Source organism: Paramisgurnus dabryanus, chromosome 23 (genome assembly GCF_030506205.2).
Source record: "Paramisgurnus dabryanus chromosome 23, PD_genome_1.1, whole genome shotgun sequence".
NCBI classification, from domain to species: Eukaryota; Metazoa; Chordata; class Actinopteri; order Cypriniformes; family Cobitidae; genus Paramisgurnus; species Paramisgurnus dabryanus.
In genome coordinates, this window is record NC_133359.1 from 24,771,357 (window position 1) to 24,795,081 (window position 23,725).

The 23,725-nt window shown below is 38.7% G+C and overlaps 3 gene segments (V, D, J or C); 1 reads left to right on the forward strand and 2 right to left on the reverse strand.

Annotated features, from left to right (window-relative positions):
• Positions 1-18,878: 18,878 nt before the first annotated feature.
• LOC135781687 (Ig kappa chain V region S211-like) lies at positions 18,879-19,496 on the reverse strand. The segment is given in 2 exon segments: positions 18,879-19,344; positions 19,448-19,496. Coding segments are annotated over 2 exon segments (372 nt in total).
• Positions 19,497-21,278: 1,782 nt separating this feature from the next.
• On the forward strand, positions 21,279-21,891 carry LOC135781734 (Ig kappa-b4 chain C region-like). The segment is given in 2 exon segments: positions 21,279-21,282; positions 21,569-21,891. Coding segments are annotated over 2 exon segments (327 nt in total).
• Positions 21,892-22,893: 1,002 nt separating this feature from the next.
• On the reverse strand, positions 22,894-23,380 carry LOC141281483 (immunoglobulin kappa variable 1-8-like). The segment is given in 2 exon segments: positions 22,894-23,216; positions 23,332-23,380. Coding segments are annotated over 2 exon segments (372 nt in total).
• Positions 23,381-23,725: the final 345 nt, after the last annotated feature.

The following is a 23,725-nucleotide window of genomic DNA, read 5'->3' on the forward strand; positions in this document are numbered from 1 at the left end:
CTCAGAGTTGTAAGTAACACATTTTAATTTTAGTTTAATTTCTTCTGTTGTGTTGATTTGATGGTTGTGTGTCTGGTGTGGGAGTCAGTTAGTGAGCTGGCTGTGCTCAACAAACAGAATTCTGAAGAGAATCACATTTTAAAAAATCCACCAATGAACTTAATTCTGTGTGGTGTGTTATGTGTAAGTACAGTGCCTTGCCAGAGTACTTAACCCATAGGTGTCATTTACACTGGGGACACTGGGGACATGTCCCCACCACTTTTTGAAATGGCTGATTTTGTCCCCACCACTTTTCAAAAGCATTTGGTTAAAATTATATGAAAAAGCAAACAATACCTGTGCGACTTACACTGCAAAAATGACTTTCTTACTTAGTATTTTTGTCTTGTTTTCAGTAAAAATATCTAAAAATTCTTAAATCAAGATGCTTTTTCTTGATGAGCAAAACGACATAAAGAAAATAAGTATAGTTTTTAGACAAAAAAAAATATACAATTTAGGTGAATTTTTACTTAAAACTAAAATATCTGCCAATGGGGTGAGAAAAAAATCTAAAAATAAGATTAATTTTTTCTTAAACACTTAATTTAAGCAACATTTTCTCACCCCATTGGCAGATATTTTTGCTTGTTTTAAGCACAAATTCACTTAAATTGTATAGTTTTTGTCTAGAAACTAGACTTCTTTTCTTAAGTCATTTTGCTCATGAAGAAAATATGTCTTGATTTAAGAATTTTTAGACTTTTCTACTGAAAACAAGACAAAATACTTAGTAAGAAAGTCAGATTTTCAAGAAAAATTTTTTTTAGTAAAATATCTAAAAATTCTTAAATTAAGATGCTTTTTCTTGATGTGCAAAAATCTAGTTTTTAGACCAAAAATATAAAAAAAACTAGACTTATTTTCTTATTTTGTCAAGAAAAAGCATCCTAATTTAAGAATTTTTAGATATTTTTACTGAAAACAAGGCAAAAATACAAATAAATTTTTTGCTTGAAAATATGTTGCGTTGTGTCATTGACTTTACGTGCTGCTGTTATCTACAGTATGGTGCTTTGGCACTGTTCGGTTGAGCTGGTGTTGTAAGGACTGTTACCATGGGCGGAAATCCCGGGGGGGTCGGGGGGGACAGGACCCCCCCTATCTGAGGGTTGTCCCCCCTAAATTATCATTAGAATATGTGTATTGAAAATAATTTAATGATTTATAATACTTAAACTAGTTGTGTAAGAAGTGAAACAATACAAATGCAAACGGAGCAACAACAAAAAAACGTTTTAAATATTTGGATTCCTCCTCCCTTGCCTCACAGTGGTTTGGTCCACTGCCCACGCCCCTTTTACCTCACCACCACACATTCCGGTGGTAGAGAAGTGTACGGAGCCGACGCGTTAATAAGCTATATACAATACAACGTTTCCCATCACTTATCAGTTTATCCTCATATGTTTTAAAACTGGACTATTTTGACATATAAACATGAACATATTTCGTTTTCTGAGAACAGAAGCAGATAAACGATCAAGAAAACATTTTTATGCATTCATGCAGAGGTGAGGCAGAGCTGAAAGTAACAAATTACATTTACTCACCTTGCTGTAACTGAGTTTTTTGTGTACTTTTACTTTGAGTAGTTTTTAAAATCTGTACTTTACTTTTACTTAAGTATGTTTAAAGTATTGTTGGTTACTTCGCTACATGTTAAATCATATCCGTTACTGAGTAAAAATAAATAAAAAAGTAAGGTGATAAAGACGCGCCACGGTCGGATGATTGATTGATGGGCGGGGGAACGCGCAAAAAGAACCATGGAGAGGGACGAGACAGGCGCAGGCTAATGCAGACCCTCAATTCAATTCTTACGAAAGAAACCCCTGGCCATTGACGCAAAGCGATTGTTTCATTCAGGTAGGGTTCATGCTCTTGAGTACGGAGTTTGAGAATTGCCGACCGTGTTTAACCGCTAATTTGCACGATGCATTTTTAATACATGCGCATTATCTTCCGAGGTCTAGCAGCTTCGCGTCAAGTCAAACAACTTGAGAACGTCCTCGAGAATGCGCAGATCATTAGACATTGCAGAGAGAGAGAGAGCGCGAGAGAGATAGATTGAAAGACATCAGGTACACAGGTCTGGGAGCTAATAAACGTGTAAAGGATGTATAGTGTATAGCCATGGCACTCATCTCATTATATGTTCATTTATGTATATAGTTTAATAACAATGTATGTTACCAGCAATACATCAATTACAACCTTCATATAATGATTGTATTTACTAGCTGCTGACCTCATATTATTTTTGCTTCAAAAGTGCATAACTCACCTGTAAAAATCATTAAATAATTCCATAAATGTTTCTTAGTTATAAAAAGCTTTTTATTTTATTAACATTTGTTATTGCACTTTAATTGTAGAGATGTTTACAATTAAAAACATAGTTTGAGATGTATATATCCTTCCTTTGTGAACTATACTAGAAACCTCTCCCCGCTGTAAAAAAGTAACTCTTAAAATTAAAATGACTTTTTACTTGAGTAGATTTTTAGACCAGTAACTTTACTTTTACTTAAGTAAAATATTATTAAAGTAACTTTACTATTACTTAAGTAGAAAATTGTATTACTCTTTTCACCTCTGCATTCATATGTATTAAAATTAAATTTGCGTCCGTTCATAGAGAAAGAGAAACGTTTTCTATCTGTACCCATTTCCTTGCAAGTACAATTTTGCCTGTATTATTGGTGTCCCCTTCAAAAATTGTTCTTGAAAAATTTTATGTTTATTGTCCCCCCCAACATTTAGATGAGATTTTCGCCCCTGACTGTTACATGTGCAGTCGACATTGTTGAGGATTTTATGCTGAGTATTTTTGTGTTGTTGACCAGCCTACACTATGCCCATTTTTGATGCGCCGTTATTCAATATTTTTCCCGCCCTGCTGTAATGTTTTTTCATCTGATTTTTTTGTCCCCACCACTTTTCAACACAAACTGACGCCCCTGACTTAACCCCCCCTTAACCATATGTTTATCCCATGCTTTCAATGTCTCTTCTCAGACAAACCACTTACTTACATCATGGTCACTGCCCACACACCTGAGGAAGATGAGCGATCCTTGCCTAACCTTTCAGCTGATGATACGCAATCATGATTGTTCAGTGTTGCATGGTTGTAGACCCGAAAATGAGTTATGCATAGTGTTTTTTTTTAAATATGGTTTAAAAAATTTGGGAAACCAAAGATAACCAAAACACTGACATTTGTGTAAATAACAGAAAATGGCCATAACACACAAGACACCAGCCATACAGAGTGTGCAGTAAATGCAGGTAAGTGCATGGTTGCACTTTATTTTATTACCGTCTGCTATCAACATTAAGCTATAAGGCATTTAGCAACACAGTCATGCCATTGTCTATATTTCCTTTCTTGAATACCAGTCAGCTTTTTACTTTTCCCAATTGGTCAGATTTCTGTCAACTCCTCCAGCAATCCGAGCAGCGGATACTGCTGGCATTAGAGAGAATGCAAACAGACATTGCAAATTCTATCGAGCACCTGGTCCAGGCTATTCAACATAATCATCCTGGTCCAGCATCCATTACAACACTGCCACAGGGGACCATTGAGAGGCCCTGGAAAACAGTGCAGGAGCTGCAAGTGTTAACATTAAAACTGGAGGGCCCAAAGGAGAAAAGAAAGATGGTATGTTGATATGACATGTACTTTAAAAAGCCATTGTAATTTTTTAACTTGAAATGCAACACTAACACTTGCTTTTAAATGCTTATCTTCATATGTTGAATAGATCCAGTTTTTGAGTTTGTTGGGAGGCAGCAGCATTGGGGACATTGTGAGGAGAATCCTACGTAAACTAGCTACCAATGAGGCCTGGTCAAATTACAGCCTGAAAGGCCGAAAAGGAAAGCTGCCATTTATTGGGACAACACTCTACCATATTGTTTTAAGTAAGCTTTTCAAAGCGTCTCTTCCTGTAAAGTGCAAATGATAAACAATGTCTGTGCACATACATTGCAGCAAAATGTAACGTTTTGAAAACATCAAAATGTAATGTAATTAATAATTAACATGGATTAATTAGCATTTTAATGAAGGTTACTCAGTTGGATATTAAACCATTGTCCTGTACACTTCATAGACCTATTGGACATTTAAACATTTATTCGGGTATCTCTTTTTTTTCTAGGTAAGAAACAATGTCCCCAAATCACAGAAAGGAAATTGAGGCATGTACATCGGAATTTGAGCAAGATGTGCTGTGTGCTGCTATAACAAATACTAAAAACCTTAGCAATACTAACTAATAATTATTGTGCAATTAATGTGCGCTAGGTAGCACTTTTGACCAGGGGAAACCAGGCTCAGGAGGGGAAACGTATGCCAAACGTTGTTGTGAAAGTAAATAACGTCAATCAGTCATATTGTAAGTGTTCATTCCTTCAAGGCTTTATGTGTTCACTGCTTTCAGCTAAATCTCTGTAAATCTCTGTTCTGATGTTTACTTCCGGTGATCACAGCTTGACTGAGTGACGTTGTTCAGGTTGTTAACATGTCATTTCCCCTGTATACTGTTCTTTACGGTAAAAGGTGCCCCTCTTCATGTTACTTGGGTACTAGGTTGGCGCATGTGCAGTGTGTAGTTGCGCGCACAGTGTTATGGTTTTGCACGGAGCTCTCGTGTGTACTGAGTGTACTAAATAAAGTGAACCATTTGAAATAAACGTTGTGTTTATTAGAACTAACATGGTAGCAGAGGATGGCTGCTAGTTATAAAGTTCTGCCGAAGTTTGATGAGGCCAGGCCGTAAGAGTGTTGGAAAAAAGAAGTCAATATCTGGCAGCGGGTCACTGACCTCGACAAGAGAAAACAAGCCCTTGCTGTTGCTTTGGGGCTCAAGGGAAGAGCTCGGGAAACGGCGATGGAAATACCTGCGGAGGACTTGGACAGTGATAACGGTATGGAAACGTTAATGGCAAAGCTTGACGGAATATTTCTGAAAGAGGAAAAGGATCGGGCATATGAAGCCTATTCTTATTTTGATAGCATAGCATAGCAAGAATAGTTCCGTTTCCATGTCGGACTACATAATTGACTTTGAACAGCGATATAACCGGATGAAAAAGTATAATATGACGCTTCCTGATGCTGTCATGGCTTTTAAGCTATTGGACACGGCTTTCCTCGACGAAAAAAGCAGACAGTTAGCGTTGACGGCTTTGCATCGAGTTAAAGTTTTCCTCCATGAAGTCGGCTTTAAAAAGGATTTTCGAAGGAAAAATTGCGATAGGCTCGTCACATGGAATACAAGTGAACCAAGACACTGCGTTTTTTACAGAACAAAGACAACAAGGAAGAGGAAAACGGAACGCTATGTTGCAAAGTGGGAAACTGAAACAGCTGCTAACGGGGACTAATCCCCTGGATAAATTCGGTAAGCGATCCAGATGTGCTATTTGCCAGTGCACATTTCACTGGGCTAAAGACTGTCCACATGAGAAAACTGATCAAGTAAGAATAACTGAAGATGCAAATGTAGAGGAATGCAACATTACATTGTTTACAAAAGCCTCAATGTCCGACTCAGAGATATTCATGACTGAATCGTTGGGATCAGCGATTATTGACACTGCTTGTACTCGTACTGTTTGTGGGGAGAAGTGGTTGGAAAACTATGTTAATGACCTCACCGCAGATCAAGTGAACCAACTGATGCAGACAGAAACCCCAAGTTGCAGGCCATTTCGGTTCGAAGATGGGAATTTAGTGTATTCAACGAGAAATGTGAAACTACCTGCTAAAATAGGACTGACAAAATGCCAAATTGATACTGAAGTTGTTAAAGTTGACATTCCACTACTGCTGAGTAAAACTTCCTTGAAGAAAGCAGGGACCATTTTGGACATGGAAAAGGACAGTGCAGTGATGTTCAAACAATTAATTCCTCTCGAATTTACTAGTTCTGGACATTACTGTGTTGATATCAGAGACAAAGAAAATACAAAAGATCAAACTGAAGAGGAAATCCTAACAGTGACAGAGAAAATGTCTTCAGATGAGAAACGTAAAATCCTTTTAAAGCTCCATAAACAGTTTGGTCATGCGTCAGCAGACAGGCTGCAGAGGCTTATACTTAGTTCAGGAAATAAGGATAAAGAATGTTTTACTATTTTACAGCAAATAGTAAATGACTGTGAAATTTGTCAGAAGTACAAAAAAACAAAGCCAAAACCTGCTGTGGGGTTGACCTTGGCTTCTGAATATAACGAGACAGTGGCAGTGGATCTGCACGAGTTGGAACCAAGTGTATGGTATCTTCACATCATTGACCATTTCACACGTTTCAGTGCAGGAAGTATTGTAAAAACAAAAAAGTCATCTGAAATTGTGAACTCATTCATTCAAACTTGGATTAGTGTCCATGGCTGAAAACTTTAACATTGAGACAAAAACAACAGCAGGTTACAGTCCATGGAGCAACGGACTGCTCGAGAGACATAATCAAACACTTACCGAGATCGTCCAGAAGGTCAAACGAGAGAAAGGATGCGACTGGCAAACTGCCCTTGATTGGGCCCTCATGGCTAAGAACAGTATGTTGAATGTTCATGGCTACAGCCCGTATCAACTTGTGTTTGGACAGAATCCTAATCTTCCTTCTGTATTAATTGATAAACTACCTGCCCTAGAAGGTACTACTGTAAGTGCTAGAGTGGGAGAACATATTTCTGCTTTACATGCTTCTAGGAAAACATTCACAGAATCAGAGTGTTCTGAAAGAATAAGAAGGGCATTGCGTAAGCAACTCAGACCTACAGATGATATGTATGTGACAGGAGACAAGGTATATTACAAAAGAGCAGACTCTCCTGAGTGGAAGGGACCCGGAGTAGTTATTGGTCAGGATGGAGCTGTTGTATTTGTAAGACACGGGGGTACTTTAGTCAGGGGACATCAATCCAGGCTTTGTAAGACAAATACACAGGATCAGGGATCTCAGGATAAGAATACTGCACCAGACGACAGCCAGATTGCAGATGAAAAAGGCAGCTTAAACAATGCAACAGAAAGCACAGATAGCGAACATAAAGAAATAAATGACAGGGAGGTTAATACTGAAGAAGTGGTTCATCCTAATATGACACAAACTGAAACAGCACACGAAAACAACAGTGACAGGGAGGTTACTACAGATAAAGTGGTTCATCCTAGTATGACACAAACTGAGACAGATCATAATGTCTGTGTTAAGCCTGTTTCTTATGCCTGTGTAAAGATAAAACCAGGACAGACAAAATAGTGGTGGTTTACAGAAAGCCATGGTTCTAGGCAGAGCGGGCAAAGTTTCTGGAAAATACAAAAACTGGTTTAATCTGCAACATATTGAACATGATGGTAGTGATGGGCAAAAGGAGACAATAGATTTGTCGTCTGTTAATAATCTTCACATTGAATCAACTGATAGGGAGGCTGATGTACTCATAACAAAAGACATGTCATTTAACACAGCCAAACAGGATGAAATAATGAACTGGTACAAAAACAATGTGTTTGAAGAAGTTGATGATGCAGGCCAAAAATGCATATCTACCAGATGGGTCTGTAGTCTCAAAGAAACTCCCAATGGTATTGTGCCCAAAGCACGTCTAGTAGCCAGGGGTTTTGAAGAGTGTCATGTTCAAGAACTGCAAAAAAAATTCCCCGATCTGTGCTGCTGACTCCCTTAGGCTATTATTAGCAGTAATCTGTCAAAATAAGTGGCAAATCCATTCTATGGACATCAAATCTGTTTTTTACAGGGCATGCAGTTGTTTAGAGAAATCTATGTCCGCCCACCTCCTGAAGCAGGAAAGGAAAATATTCTATGGAAATTGAATAAGTGTGTTTATGGCCTTGCAGATGCATCACTATATTGGTACAACAAAGTAAAAGAAATCATGCTGAATACAGGTGATAGAATGTCTCAAGTAGACCCAGCAGTATTTTATTGGGTGGATGAACAGTCTAATGTTACTGGATTACTTGCATGTCATGTTGATGATTTTCTTTGGGCCGGCTCACAAAGCTTTTCAACAGATGTGATACCTATACTAAAGTCTGCATTCCAGGTTGGACGTGAGGAGCATGGAGATTTCTGTTATGTGGGTATGAACTTTCTGACTATTAATGGTGTGGTTCATGTACATCAACATCGTTATATTGATAACCTACAGCCTATTCAACTTCAAGCGGTGCGTGCAGTACAGAGAGATGTTTCTCTTAACGAGACTGAAAGAGAGCAGCTTCAGTAAAAAATAGGACAAATACTGTGGGTTGCAAAACAAACCAGACCGGACATTATGTTTGATGCAAGCAGTTTAGCGTCCAATATAAAAGGTGCCACAATTCAGTCTGTTCATGAGACAAATAAGGTCATTAGAAAACTTAAGTCTGAAAAAGTCACGCTAAAGTTTCAATATTTGGGAAAACGTGATGCTTTGAACTTTGTAGTTTTCAGTGATGCTTCTTTTGGAAATCTCCCTGATAGGGGTACACAAGGGGGAACATTGATTGGACTCACAGGAGAAGGAGGGAAGTTTTCTCCTTTGTGTTGGCAATCTAAAAGAATAAGACGTATTGTGAGGAGTACTCTGGCAGGGGAAACGCTGGCCCTGTCAGATGGAATAGATAATGCTATTTTTCTAGCCACCCTGTTTTCTGAGCTCACCACTGGAAATGCCAAGCTAAATGCTCCTCCGTTGGTCTGTGTTACGGACAACCACTCTCTGTTTGATGCCCTTAAGTCCACAAAACAGGTCACTGAGAAACGACTTCGACTGGAAATAAGCAGCATAAGAGAGCTTATAGAAAGTAAAGAGATAAAGAAGATACTTTGGTCAGACACAAAAACTCAACTTGCTGACTGTCTTACCAAAAAGGGAGCATCTGCCCTTATGTTACTGAAAGCACTCAGTGAAGGACTGTGGTGCTACTGAGAGCACTCAGAGAAGTACTATGGAACAAACAAACAAAAAAAAATAAACTGAACATTTTCAAGTGTATATGCAACAACAGTTTGGGGTTTAACTGTGAACAATGTTATGTGTTTTAAATCAATGTTTTATTATTTAATTTATTTAATTTTGCTTTGGTTTTCTCGTTTAAAGTATAGGGAGATTGTTAACATGTCATTTCCCCTGTATACTGTTCTTTACGGTAAAAGGTGCCCCTCTTCATGTTACTTGGGTACTAGGTTGGCGCATGCGCAGTGTGTAGTTGCGCGCACAGTGTTATGGTTTTGCACGGAGCTCTCGTGTGTACCGAGTGGTATGCTAAATAAAGTAAACCATTTGAAATAAACGTTGTGTTTATTAGAACTAACAGGTCATTTCCCGGTGGGAGGGATCAGGTAGCACAAAGGGGAGGGGTGTGTGTGTGGAGGGGCGGGATGAGTTTTTTGAAAACTTCCCAACCGTCTCAGGCTTTCTCGACCAATTTACAACATCGTAGACTACAGCTGTAACAAACACATGGACATTAAAAACATTAATTCACAACTTCATATTTTAGAGATTTGAGCTTGTTGTTTGTTCCCTAGGATCTGCAAAAGACATTAAAAACTACAAGATGAATTCACATAGAACAAGAAATGATTGAAACATGATCAGATATGAACACATGTCATATGTTATAACTCCTGGTTGTTTGTATGTTTTTTGTTTGTTTTACAGAACTAGAACCTGTTCATTGGTCAATTGTTACTGTCCTTTGATTGGTTTGGCTGTTCTGTGGGCGGGTGTCACGGAGAACAAAAGAGGACCAAAGGCAAAATAGGAGGTGAGTCCTTGCTTTAATATAACACAGTCTGAGCCGTACAGGCTGATGAACTTGGTAAATTAGAGTACAAATAAAACACAGGCAAGACCGCACTGGTCAAATAACTTAGGTGGTCACAGTCTTTCAAAGGGCAAAATAAAGCAGGTCCGCTAGGGCGTATAGCCAAGAGTGGGCAGGCAGACTCGGCCGGCTCAGCGGCGTTTCAATGTAGGATGTCGGGCTCGAGAGACAGAGGGGAAAAACCGGAGCGCTTGTGCTGCTTAGGCACCCTCCACACACCTCCTCAGCAGAGTAACTGGACAGAGAACAGACTGGGTAACAAACAGGATTACAATTAACCGTAGATCAAACAAAGACTCGACAGGACAGGACAGGAGCACGGCTCCGTATCAAAAATAGAGAGAGGCACAACACAGCGTGACCATTAATCAATAATCCAACAGAGGAAGGGAAAAAAGGGGGAACTATACTGTATATAGGGAGGTAAATCACAGGATGGGGAGCAGGTGAGGGAATGAGGAACAGCTGAGGGGAGCGCTAATAGGTTAACAAGCGAGTAAATGAGAAGGGGGAAGAAAAAGAAAGAACCCAAAGTCGTAACAGGCGGGCTTAACAATCCTGTCATCTACATTTACCACTAGTTTGCTTGCTAGTATGCTCACTTTTTGTCTCAGCCTGTGATTTGTCATGTTCTGTTATTTGTAAGACAAACTTCTTGTGTTTGCTTTGAGTTCTTGTTCCTATAACGTGAGAACATGTATGTGACTGTTGTTTAAAAAGTCTTTTGCAACGGTAGAGCTCTAATGCCATCCTTTATTTAATTTTTTTTGTCTTATTCTTTGTTTATGCAGGTTAGGGATGCAGGGAAGTGATTTGTAATACCACTATATCTTTTCGCTATGTTACAGGTTATGTGAAGGTCTGGATAAGTTGTGGGTTTTGATTGTAATGTTGGCGTTTTCGGAGTCTGAAACTCATGCCCAACTCTTATAACTTCAATAAACTTTTTAGACTACTTTTTTTTAAGTTATGTTTTTGCTTTTTATTAGATAGATAGTATGATAGGAGAGGACAGGAAAGTATAGGGTGGAGAGAGGGGTACGGGATCGGCAAAGGACCTTGAGCTGGGATTCCAACTTGGGTCGCCGAAAATGTGTGTGCACTATATGTCGGAACACTGCCCACTGCCCCATCGGCTCCGACCTTAGACGACTTTTAAACTTATAAATTGTGCTACGTGAAATAACATTTTCCATAATTAGTTAGGAATCATCCCTCTAATTTTGCAGTGTCTTCTGCAGTTATATTATTAGTTATATTATTATCTAGCTGATTTCATTTCTTTGTAACATCTGGGTAATGTTATGGTAATATATATGTAATTTCATGGTAATGTTTTCTAAACCACACATTATAAGTATTTACTTTGCAATATATAGACAATAAAATTGTCAGTTGTGCTAAAGGTATAATAACATGGTAATAACTATAGTGAATATGTATGTTGTGAAGTAATATTTCTGTTATTACACAAGCCTGATGATGTTATGAATAAATCAAATGTTGGTAAGTACATGGTTATGGGAGAATCGGGAAAAAAGTAACGTGGGACAAAAGTATACAGTGATTTTCTCAGAGCCCTGATTACATTTGCATTACAAACTTTGACAGCATATTGACAGAGCTGACAAATATTGTGTTATTTCGTCACCGTTTTGACTGTATTGTTTTTTTAACCATGATAAGTAGATAATTCCTAAAACGGCCATTTTCCCGGTCCGGGAAACTTTTTTAAAGCTGAAACCGGTCCGTGGTGAAAAAAAGGTTGGGGACCCCTGTGTTAGAGCACTAAATAGCCTGTAGACTGTCAAACACAACGCGAAGAAAAATGCAGTGAAGGAGGAGAGATGCCAGAAGAATTGCAGCTGGGCGCAGAGGCACGGAGACTCACGTTTACCATGATTAATGATGATTGACAAGTTTAGGTTCCTTTCATACCTACGTTAAAAGTGTAGCCGTTAAAATATTATTAGCCTAATAGTTTATTTTGATGATGATGCTACGATCGATGGATAATTCTGAAGTTGTTTTAAAGAAGAATAAAATAATTACTTTTTAGTCATTTGCGCTGTCACACACTTGAACGTCTCCGCATATGTACATCATTGCGACGTACATTTGCAAATGATTCATAAAGTCATACCTCCGCAATTCTTTGATCGATTGTGTTTTAGAAGTACTGTATGCTCAAACTCTAATGACAGCAATGTGGTCGCTGATGCACTGGTAGAGAGAGAGAGGCGGAGAAAAAGAGAGAGAGCGCGGCTCTGTTCAAAAGTGGAAATGATTGATGTTATTTGAAGTCGGCTCTTACAGTACAAAATACCCGATTAAGCTATTACGTGGCTATTATACACATTTATTCAGGACGTTCTTGCGACCCGGTGGCAACTTGTCCATGACCCAGAACTGGGTCGCGACCCGGTGGTTGGGGACCTCTGCTCTAACACATCCTGAAGTTTGACTTTTTTAAAATAAAAGTAAATCGGGTTTAAATGTCAGGAGTTCCTGTCGGGACGAAAGTAATACTTGTTAGAAGAAGACGCTAAGCTGGTGGTAGACCAAATCTTTGAGATTCATCGCCTTCCAGTTGACATGGCCTCTGATAGGGGACCACAGTTTGTCTCCCAATCCTGTAGATTTGTGTTAACAGATCAGGGCCCCAAGGTTTCACCATCAAACCTACGGGCAGAATCTGAAGCACCATCTTCTACCTCAAACCTCCAGGTGGAGTAGTTGTATAGTGGATTGAGTACAGCTGTAACTCTGTGTCAGTCTCATCCACATGACATTTACTGTTTCATTGCTCTTTTGGTTTTCAAATCCCATGTTGCCTTCGCTCTGTTTCCTGCACATCTCCCTTATTGGCTTTAATCTAACGATGTTGTCACATATAGAAATGTCACATCTGGAAAAGGCTATAGTGTCTGGGAAAACGTTGCATTGTGGGTAGTGGCGGCCAATTTAGGGGATGCGGCCGTAAGGATACACAGCGATAGTAACGGGAATAAATGGATCGAACGATGATCAAGTGTACAATTACATATAAAGACAATCTCAACGAGGACGTAAAGTTGCTGTACTTAGAGAAAATCCGGACACTAAGAGAAAAAATGATGAGGACATTGAAGGTCTCAATCAAAAAGTAGTTTATTCAATCGAAGCAGTAGCAAAGTACATGAAGCACTCTGGGTTCATCGGAGTTGGAGTGAACCCTGAGCAAAGTCAGTCTTAACACTTTATAGTTTCAAACCTGTTTTCCCACCCCTAATGCTAATAAAGTATCCCTTTAAATGTAAATTAAGACTAATACTACAAATGACCTCTTTATCTCCCACTGTGCCCAAATGGGTCATTGTATTTATTTGATCAGATTACCTTAGTACCCAACTGTGTGCTCAAACAAGTGGTCAGATAATGTTTAGATAGATGTCTTTTATTATCATGAACCCTCTTTGATCTGTGTTGGTTCAAGAAGTCTCACATTTGCTCCCATACTACTAGTAAGAAAGTATTACTTCAGGTTATATTATTGTATTGCTTGAGCAGAGATTATTAATTTATGATTATCAAGCCTTTTGGAGGGATGAGCTTTATTCAACAGCTAAATTGAAGTGGAATCTTTGTCAAGGCTGACTATAAATTCTTACAGAACACAAAGACCAACGATCTCAATGAGCTACCGTGTAACATTACCTGGTGTGTTTTCCTACCTTGTCTGTGGTGTCAGTGCGTTCACATGTGAACAATTTAAACATTATAAATCTCTCAAGGCCCATCTGCAATTACAAATGGATGGATGAAAGACCTTCAGATTTTCCATCTATGAACAATAAACGGTTGTATGCACAAAGGTTTGTAATAAATGGGATGCATACTCGTTTAAGCTCCATGTCATTGTGCGCTTAAGCCCACTCTTCAGACCTGCCACCCCTGCTTCAGATTTTGCACTCTTACAGCAAAGCTGTTTTGTCTTTCTGGGATGGATTATTATCATCATGCTTGGTACCTCTTGTACACATTAGAACACACACTAATATGTTTTGTAAGTTTTGCACATTTTACTTCAATGTACACTAAAGCATGCGTTGTGAATTAGAAATGTGGAAATGGTGGTTTGTTACTGCAGTAATATCACGTTCAGTGCTATAAATCACTCCGTTTCAGAATATTTGGTTCATAACATCAATCTTTTATTTGTGCAACCATGCCCTGAAGATTTAACAAAAGTCTGGGTAGGTCTAAGTAAAAAAAAAGTAAGTAGGAATTAGGAAAGTATGTTAGAAGTGAGATCAAAATTACCTTGCTTGCTTCTTTCCGCCAGTTCACCTTAGTGCGAGAAAAAAATGCATCGCTTCTTCTGTATGGAAAAGAGCAATTTAATTGGTCGTTAACCCCACGTTTCAAGCAACTTTCAAGCAACTAACTACGATGGAATTGTCTGGAAAAAACCCTCAGTGACTGGCAACTCGGGAGCCCCCTGCAAACAGGGGTGCTGTCGTTGCTCGGCAGGGCTCGCGTTCTAGGCAGGCGCGTCCCGGTCGTCATCCTGTTACTGCCTCCCTACTGTATTTGGCATGTTGGAATGTCCGCTCTCTAGGGGTGTCTTCTCATCTTGACAGAGCCCAACCTCGAAAGTCTGCTATTATAGATAAAGAACTTCTACAACTCGGGGTGGACATCGCATCATTAAGTGAGACATGGCTCACCGGAAGTGGCTCTATTCGTGAGGCAAACTACACGTTTTACTGGAATGGCTATCCCGAAAACCAAAGACCAAAGCATGGAGTGGGTTTTGCCATCCGAAATAAGCTGCTTTGTTTCACTGAAACTCCCATCTCCATCTCTCCCAGGTTGTCATCACTGCGACTTTATACCACCTCCGGCCCAGTGACATTACTTTCTACCTACGCCCCGACCCAAACTTCGCCAGATGATCACAAAGATGCTTTCTATCTCTTACTGAGTGAAACTCTTTCCAACATTAGGCGTGACCACCACATAGTTATCCTTGGTGATTTCAATGCTCGTGTGGGCAGCGACTCCAATGCATGGCCAGACGTGCTGGGTCCACATGGTGTGGGCTCAATGAACGACAATGGACAGCGCCTCCTTGAGTTTTGTGCTTCACACCAGCTGTGCATTCCATCATCTTTTTTTGAAGGCTCAACATGGTCCAAGATAACATGGTAACATCCACGCTCTAAACGCTGGCATCAACTTGACCATGAAATCATCCACAAAAGCCACCTTCAGGAGGACCTTACTCATGTCAGGTCCATGCACTCAGCTGACTGTGACACAGATCACTCACTTGTGCGCTGCAAGATTAAACTTAAACCCAAAAGAATCCATCTGTCTCGTCCTAAACCGTCTCCGACGCTCAACACTCTTGCAACCAAGTCGAAGGAAAACTGCCAAAAGTTTCAGGCTTCGTTACAAGCCAATTTTGCTTTATCTGCCCTCAATCAGGATGCTACATTGGCTTGGCTGCGCTTTCGCAACATAGTTAGGGATTGCGCTCTTTCCAGCTTCGGCAGATGCACCCAAAAACATCCAGACTGGTTTAGGTGTCATGCAGATATTCTCCTTCCTTCTCTTGCGGAAAAGCGCGCGGCACGACTGGCTGTCAAACAAGACTCCTCCTCTCGTACCATCGCTCACTGGAAGCAGATCCGCTCAGAGGTGCAGCGTCTAACACGGAAGGCAAAACACCTCTACTGGGAAAACATCTGCAGGCGTGTAGAACATTACTCTGCTACTGGTAATATTGGAGGAATGTACCAGGGGCTAAAGCAAGCTCTAGGTCCTCCTGTGAAGAAATCTTCCCCTCTACGATCTTCAACGGGTGAAATACTTACAAACCTCGACGACCAGTTAAATCGCTGGGTGGAACATTACAGCGCACTGTATGCTGAGCCTGTAATAGCGTGCGAAGCTGCTATAGTATCTGCTGTTCCCCTACTCCCAACCATGCCCGAGCTTGACAAAAACTTCACTCTTAATGAGGTCATAAACACCATCAGCCTCCTGAAGAATAACAAAGCCCCTGGTGTGGATGGGCTTCCACCGGAAATCTTTTCAAGTGGTGGCAACACACTTGCCGTGGAACTCCATCACCTCTTTTCAATCTGCTGGAATGAAGGGACCATCCCAGATGAATTACGTAACGCTAACATAGTTACTCTGTATAAGAACAAAGGGGATCGCTGTGACTGCAACAATTACCGCGGCATAGCTCTTCTCTCCCAGCCCGGCAAGGTCTTAGCCCGCCTTATCCTCCCACGCATACAGGTCATTGCAAACAGGATACTCCCGGAGAGTCAATGCGGGTTTCGTCCTGGTCGTTCAACCACAGACATGATTTTCTCAGTTCGACAAATCCAAGAGAAATGCATTGAGCAAGGCCGGCCCTTGTACGCAGTCTTTGTCGATGTGACAAAGGCCTTTGACTGCGTCAGCAGGTCTGGGCTCTTTACCATCCTTTGCCAACTGGGTTGTCCTCCTAAACTCTTGAAAATCATACAAGAATTTCATGTTAGCATGAAGGCAACAATACAGTTTGAAGGCTCTCGCTCCAAGGAATTTCCAGTTCTCTGTGGTGTAAAGCAAGGCTGCGTACTAGCTCCAACTCTCTTCGGCATATTATTTTCCGCTGTCCTGCGCCGAGCTTTCCCTGTTCCATCTGGAGTGCTACTTCACACACGCAGCTCTGGCAATCTCTTCAACCTGGCAAGACTACGCGCCAAAACAAAGATCAACCGAGTCCATATCAGGGAACTCCTATATGCAGACGATGCCGTCTTCATTGCCAACTCTGAGACTGAGCTGCAGGTTTTGTGCTCCTCCTTTGCTGCAGCATGCGAGGAGTTTGGACTGAAGATCAGTCTGGGAAAAACAGTGGTCTTTGCTCAACCTGCTACGCTTTCACCCACAATCACCATCAATAATTGTGTACTGACAAACGTCTCAAAGTTCACCTATCTGGGTTCCACAGTCGACACCTTCAACAGACTAGACTGTGAATTGGACATCCGTATTGGGAAAGCATCAACAACCTTCGGCAGGCTCAGCGAGAGAGTATGGAAGAACAACTCGCTGTCTCTCCGCCTAAAAATTCAAGTTTACGAGGCCTGTATACTCAGCACTCTCTTGTACGGCAGTGAAACGCTTTTAAGGATGTCCTGAAGCGTGACCTTCGGTCGTTCGGTCTATCAAGTGATAACTGGGAAAACCTTGCCGCTGACCGAGTATTGTGGTGCTCCTCTATAAGATCTGGTGCCTCAAGATCTCACCTGCAGTATTTAGACTTCCTCAACAGTAGAAGACTGAAGCGCCTCACCAATCGTCATTCTCGACGCAAAGGGCCTGAATGAATGAATGAATTCACTGTGAGTCTCTGGCCGTTTCCCAACCCGAAGAACGCAGCATCCGGGGGTCGCATTTTTACGCTGCATACGTCATCAAGACTGTCTTATTTCAAAATAATTATTAACAATTATAAAGTTTATTCTTATTCTTAGTTAATAGTAAATTGTTGTAATATGCATATAGCTTGCGAATGTAATGCTCCGTTAACTTAAACAAACCAGGCTTGATGACGTATGCAGCCTGCATATGCAACCTCCGCAGGCTGCAACCTTTGGATTGAGAAACGGCCTCTGTGTATTGTAGCAACGAGCGAGCACAAGACCAGTCGGAAAATAGATCTCGTGTATTGTTTATATATTTCGTGTGTGTATGTCTCTATGTGATAGAATTATTATTTGATGCAAATAATTCTAGCCGGCTCAGCCAAACTTTATCAGCTGGCTGCTCAATTTGGCTTAGGAAATTATTGGCTGGTGGTGGCTGAACTTCTAAATGGTGCAAATGGCAGCGCCTGGCGGCAGCTTCGTGGTCTGCCCAGAATGCATTGCGCTGATGACACGCCGGTCCCGCACTCTATGGCATGGGCTAATATAAAAGTAGATCTGGGTATCCTCATATAAGTTGGCTCATAATAATATACTCTTTCTTGTGCTTTGCAACCATTATAAGCTTGCAGAGTAAAAAATGCAGAGTTAGCTTTTACCATTTTTTCACCACGTTTATCTCCATCTTGTTTGTTAATAATGGAAATGTGACTAATGATAGTTTACAATTATGCATTTGACAGATGCTTTTATACAAATTGACTTGCATTCAAGATATTCATATTATATTTGTGTTCCCAGAAATTCAAACCCATAACCTTCTAGGCTGCAACACAATGCTTTACCAGTTGAGCTACAGGAACACAGAGTTGTACAACACATGCAGCACCTTTAGTCATTTAAGACTCAATACTGAAAGAGAGCTCAAGTGTTGTATCACTGTGACATCTGTCAATGTGTTGTGTTTGCTATAACAGTCAATAAATCTTCTAAAAAACATGATTAATGAAAATGACATCAGTAATATTTTTGCAGGATTGTCCTGTATTATGATCTTCAATAGTTTTAATAGTTGATGAAAAGGTTCATGTTGCAGTAAATGTAAAATCCCTCTCTTGTGATGTGAAGATGATCTCTGGAGACAGAGCTGATCTATTCTGAGTCTCTTTATCTTCACAATGTAAATGTGATTTTCACTTCACACTCCCAGTGTCACTGTTTGATTGGTAAAATTATCTGAACTGAAACAAACCAGTTTCACTTCTCTTAAATGAAGGCATTGGTTAGTTATGAAGTTAGTTGCATACCATTTTATAAATCTCATAAACATTTTACATTTTCCTAATGGATTTTGCTAGTCAATTCCTAACAAAGTATAAAGTTTTTCTTTCCATTGGAATAAACACTTTTGTAAAAAATAATTTCCTCTCTTTATTCTCATTTAAAGTTGAGGAGTCTGCATATGTTTTGATGAATAAGCAGTATGGACAGATGGATGTTAAAATAATCTGTGTTTATCTTATCATAAATATACATACCTGTATAAACCTTAGCATGATTTCTGTTGATCATAAGATGATGTTGTGTTATTTGTGTGATCAGTGTTGTGTGTTATTGTGTTGTATGATCATCTGCAGTATCTGTCAGGTGTATGAGTGCAGTCACTGTGCAGTCTGACTGACAGAGGTTTTTGTATCACTCTTTATCACTGTGTCAACACCCAGCTACTAGGTACGTGTAAACTCTGACAGTAATAATCTCCTGAATCTTCAGTCTGAACTTCTCTGATGGTCAAAGTGAAATCTGTGTTTGATCCGCTGCCACTGAATCTTGATGGAGTTCCTGACTGGAGGGTTGTTGCATATGCAATGAGAAGTTTAGGAGCTTCTCCAGGTTTCTGTAAGTACCAGTGTAAGCAACTACCACCATGCACTGCACTGCTGACTTTACAGTTTATTTTAACTTGTTGTCCTGGTTGAACTGCTGTTATTGATGGACTCTGAGTAAGAGTGTACTGTCCTCTACACACTGAAAGAAACAGCAAGAATGAAATATAAGACAACACTGAAACAAATCAATATTTCACTCTTCAATGAATTAATGATCATAATAAAAATGTTACAACACAAACCTTGAGTAAAGACTGTGAGTGTCCAGATGAAGATGATGATGAAAGTCATTGTTGTTCTTTTGGTTTGTGTGATGATGAAGATTCTGTTCTGTTCTGATCTCAGTCATGAAGTGTTAAACTCACAGCACTATAAACACTCACACATCACTGAAGCATGACAACACAATGCAAAGAAGACGACAGGAAACTTCTGCTCATACAGACTACTACATTATCATTAATGTGCACTTGCGTGCTAAATATATTCTGAATAAAAGCTAAAATCTTAAACAATAAAGAAATAATAAAGATTTGAATAAAAGTAAAACATTATTATGTGCAAAATTTATTTGTGTAAAGCGTGTGTGTATGTAGGTTTAAGAGTTACAAAGTGTCCACACAAGTAAAACAAATGAAAAAATTATGATACTGAGAGAAAACTGGAGAAAATACATTGATCAAGCAACAAACATGACAAGATTTTGAAATAGTTTTTTGTTTATTATTTAGATAAAAAACATTCAGAGATTTTCACAATATTTGTTTGTGTTGTGTGATGTTAGTGTTGTATATTCGGCTGTAGTTTGTGTTCAGTCAAGTGTGCAGAGGTTTTTGTACAGTCGCTCTATTAGTTTGTATCACTGTGGTTAACATTCGGCAGCGGCACCAGACTGGATGTTGGCAGTAAGTAAATAATCCAATAATAATTTTAATACAATAAATAACTAAATATAGTTATTTATTTCTAAATATACATTAGGTGTGAAACAATAAATGTAATTCACTTTATTTAAGTTTATTCCATAGTCTGTTGGAATTATTGATTCTGGTTGGCTGGAAAGTATAAAATAAAATCGTTTAGTGCACAGTAACTATAAATATTTTTAGCCATTCTGTCAAATACTGCACTGTAAAAAGCAATACCAGTTTTAATTTGCCTTTAACCTGGCAAATGACCCTGGAAGAAGCGGGATAATCAATGGCCTGCTGTGCATTAAAGGATTTAATTCACTACTCTTCACGTCGGGTAGTTCTGTGCCTCCACGTTGTGCAGTTAAAATCCTTTAATGGACGGCAGGCCGTTGATTATCCCTTATGTATAAATAATATATTGTGTCGATCACCTTAGAATTTTGACTGTAGTGTTTTGGTATAATGTAATGATGTGACTAATTTTCTTTTGTTCATAAAGTTTGTTGAATTTCCAAAATTTGTTGCAAAATTTGTTAATATTCATATGGACCCCGACAACTAATCTTATTCTGTTTAGACTCAATATTTTGTTAATAAAGTAAGGCTTCAATTTATTATTAAATTTATTATGAGATTTTAACTATAGAGGGAACAACAAATGGAAAATTGAGATACAAAAACTTTATAATTAATTAATAGTTTATGGTAAACTGTAAGGTAAACTCTTTAAACTGCACTTCATTAATGAGTATTTAATCGAATAAAATAAAATAAAAAATGTGTTTGTTTTATCTGTAATAGAAATGAATTTATATTCACCTAAAACTAAAATTTAATATAAAAAGTGTTGATAGAAGCACATGTCAAACTTGTTTTCTGTACAACATGTTTACATTATTTAGATTTTAGATATTTATATTATTTACATATAATACATACATATTACATATTATAATTAAAATATAACTATGTTATAACTGCTGTTATTTGTACAATTTTATTTTACTTTACAAAGTCACTGTTACAGTGTAATTATACATTTAAGTACTGAATAATAATGATGAACAATGTGTACTTAGTATAGGATTGGGGTTTAGTTTAGGGTTAGTTGAATGTAATTATGCATAATTTACTGTTATTACTATAACAATTACATGTAATGTGTAAGACATTGTAAAATAAAGTGTTATCATCATTGTTTTTAAGAAGAATAATTTTCAAACCTGGCAAACATTATTTCACTGAAATCAAATCTACTTAAAGACAAATACTGTGAATATGAGAGAAAAATTATATTAGCTGTATAATTCAGCCATATGATTAAATAACCTTAAAATTATTTAAGAGACCAACATATTTATTATTTATTATTATGATCTTTATTGTTTAACACAGAGAGTAAGGTTATTTTATCTTGTTTGTGTTATTGACTATTGATGTGATTGTCAGGCAACAGTCGTCCTAAAGTGAGCGTCCTGCCGCCGTCCAGTGAAGAGATTTCCACAAAGCAAACAGCAACACTGATGTGTGTGGCCAACAAGGGCTTCCCCTCAGACTGGAGTCTGAACTGGAAGGTGGACGGGATCAGCAGCAGGTCTCAGTACAGCAGTGTTGCTCTCCTGGAGAAGGACGGTCTGTACAGCTGGAGCAGCAGTCTGACTCTCTCTGAGCAGGAGTGGAGCTCAGTGATCTCAGTCAGCTGTGAGCTCACACAGAAAGACCAGCGTGATAAAGTCACTGGAGAATTGAGGAGAGATCAGTGTTCACAGTAGATCCACTCACTCTCACATCAAGACTAACAGACTAACTGTGTTTCTCTTCATTTCTCTCTCTCATCAAACAACACAAGTCTATGTCTGCTTTATTCATTCACTCATGATTGTGTGACAATTCATCAAATAAAATCATATTCTATCTTTATGTCTTTGACTCATTTTGTCTGTTTTGAATATGAAAGCTCACATTTTATAAATAAACCTGACCCAATGAAGCATGAAAACACCTGCAGATGAAGTAATTTTACATAACTGTCAGTCAAATGAAGAACCTCAGACATGCAGTGATCTTGATCAATGATTATAAAGAGATATTGAAGTATAAACGTGTGACAGGGTTTGATTGATGTGTCAGTGGGTATAGTTTCATAGTTAATCTCATGTGACTCCTTTAGTATCTGTGATTCACTGTAGAAAGGTATTTGCTGCCATAAATTTTTGGTTTAATCCAATCGGATTTACAAGTTTTTTTTATTACTAATACTAATCTTTACAAGAGATGAGTTGTTATAACTGATAAATTATATTTGAAAGAAGTCAAAGTTGTATTTACTCATCTCTTGTTAAGATAAATAATAGTAAGTTGAAATTACTTATAAATCTGAGTTGATTAAACAAAACATAAAAAATAAGCAGTAAAGATTTTTACAGTGCAGCTGTTGACTGAATGATACCGACTGATGTTTCTCTATATGTGTGAGTATTATCAGTTTTTAAAATATTATGAATTAAACTGTAACACGATAATAATAAAAATCATCAATGCAAAGCTGTTTTAACACAACAGAAAATAATAGACAGACAATAAATGAATAAAAATAAAAAAAATCAATTACATGTATAATTGTCTATAAAGTTGTATTTTAAATAAACTATAGTAGAAAATAAATGAGCTGTAAGTGAAATAAACCATCAGCATCATCATCTGTAGTATCTGTCAGGTGTATGAGTTCAGTCACTGTGCAGTCTGACTGACAGAGGTTTTTGTATCACTCTTTATCACTGTGTCAACACCCAGTTACTGATATAGTGAATGCTCAGACAGTAATAATCTCCTGAATCTTCAGTCTGAACTCCACTGATGGTCAAAGTGAAATCTTTTCCAGTGCTTGCTGTTCCACTGCCACTGAATCTTGATGGAGTTCCCGACTGAAGGTTATTTATGTTATATATGAGGAGTTTAGGAGCTCCTCCGGGTCTTTGTAAGTACCAGGCTAAGTAGGTGCTATATATTCCTACATCTATATGACACTCTATTGTAGCTGTTTGCCCTTGTTGAACACTTTTTACTTCAGGTTGAGTCAAAGTTACTCCTCTCGATTCTATAAAAGACAAAAAGAAAAACAATTAGTTTTTAAAACATTTTTATCATTACTAATACAAAACACAACTCCACCAGAAATAATAACAACTCTGGTTCATTCTTTCATTTCTCACCCAGAATAAAAACTGAAAGAGTCCAGATGAAGATGATGATGAAAGTCATTGTTGTTCTTTTGGTTTGTGTGATGATGAAAATTCTGTTCTGTTCTGATCTCAGTCATGAAGTGTTAAACTCACAGCACTATAAACACTCACACATCACTGAAGCATGACAACACAATGCAAAGAAGACGACAGGAAATGTCTGCCGTATAAAGCAGCTACACTATCATTACTGAAGGCGCTTGCATGCAAAAAATAATCTTGCACCTAACTTGCACCTCGTCATTCTCAATGGCAAATGACTGCTGAAACTGTCATGGTCTTGTCAGGCCTTTTGTACTAGTTTAAGGTCTGAGTGCATCTGGCAAGACCATGACAGTACTATGTTCTGTGTGGGGACACGTGG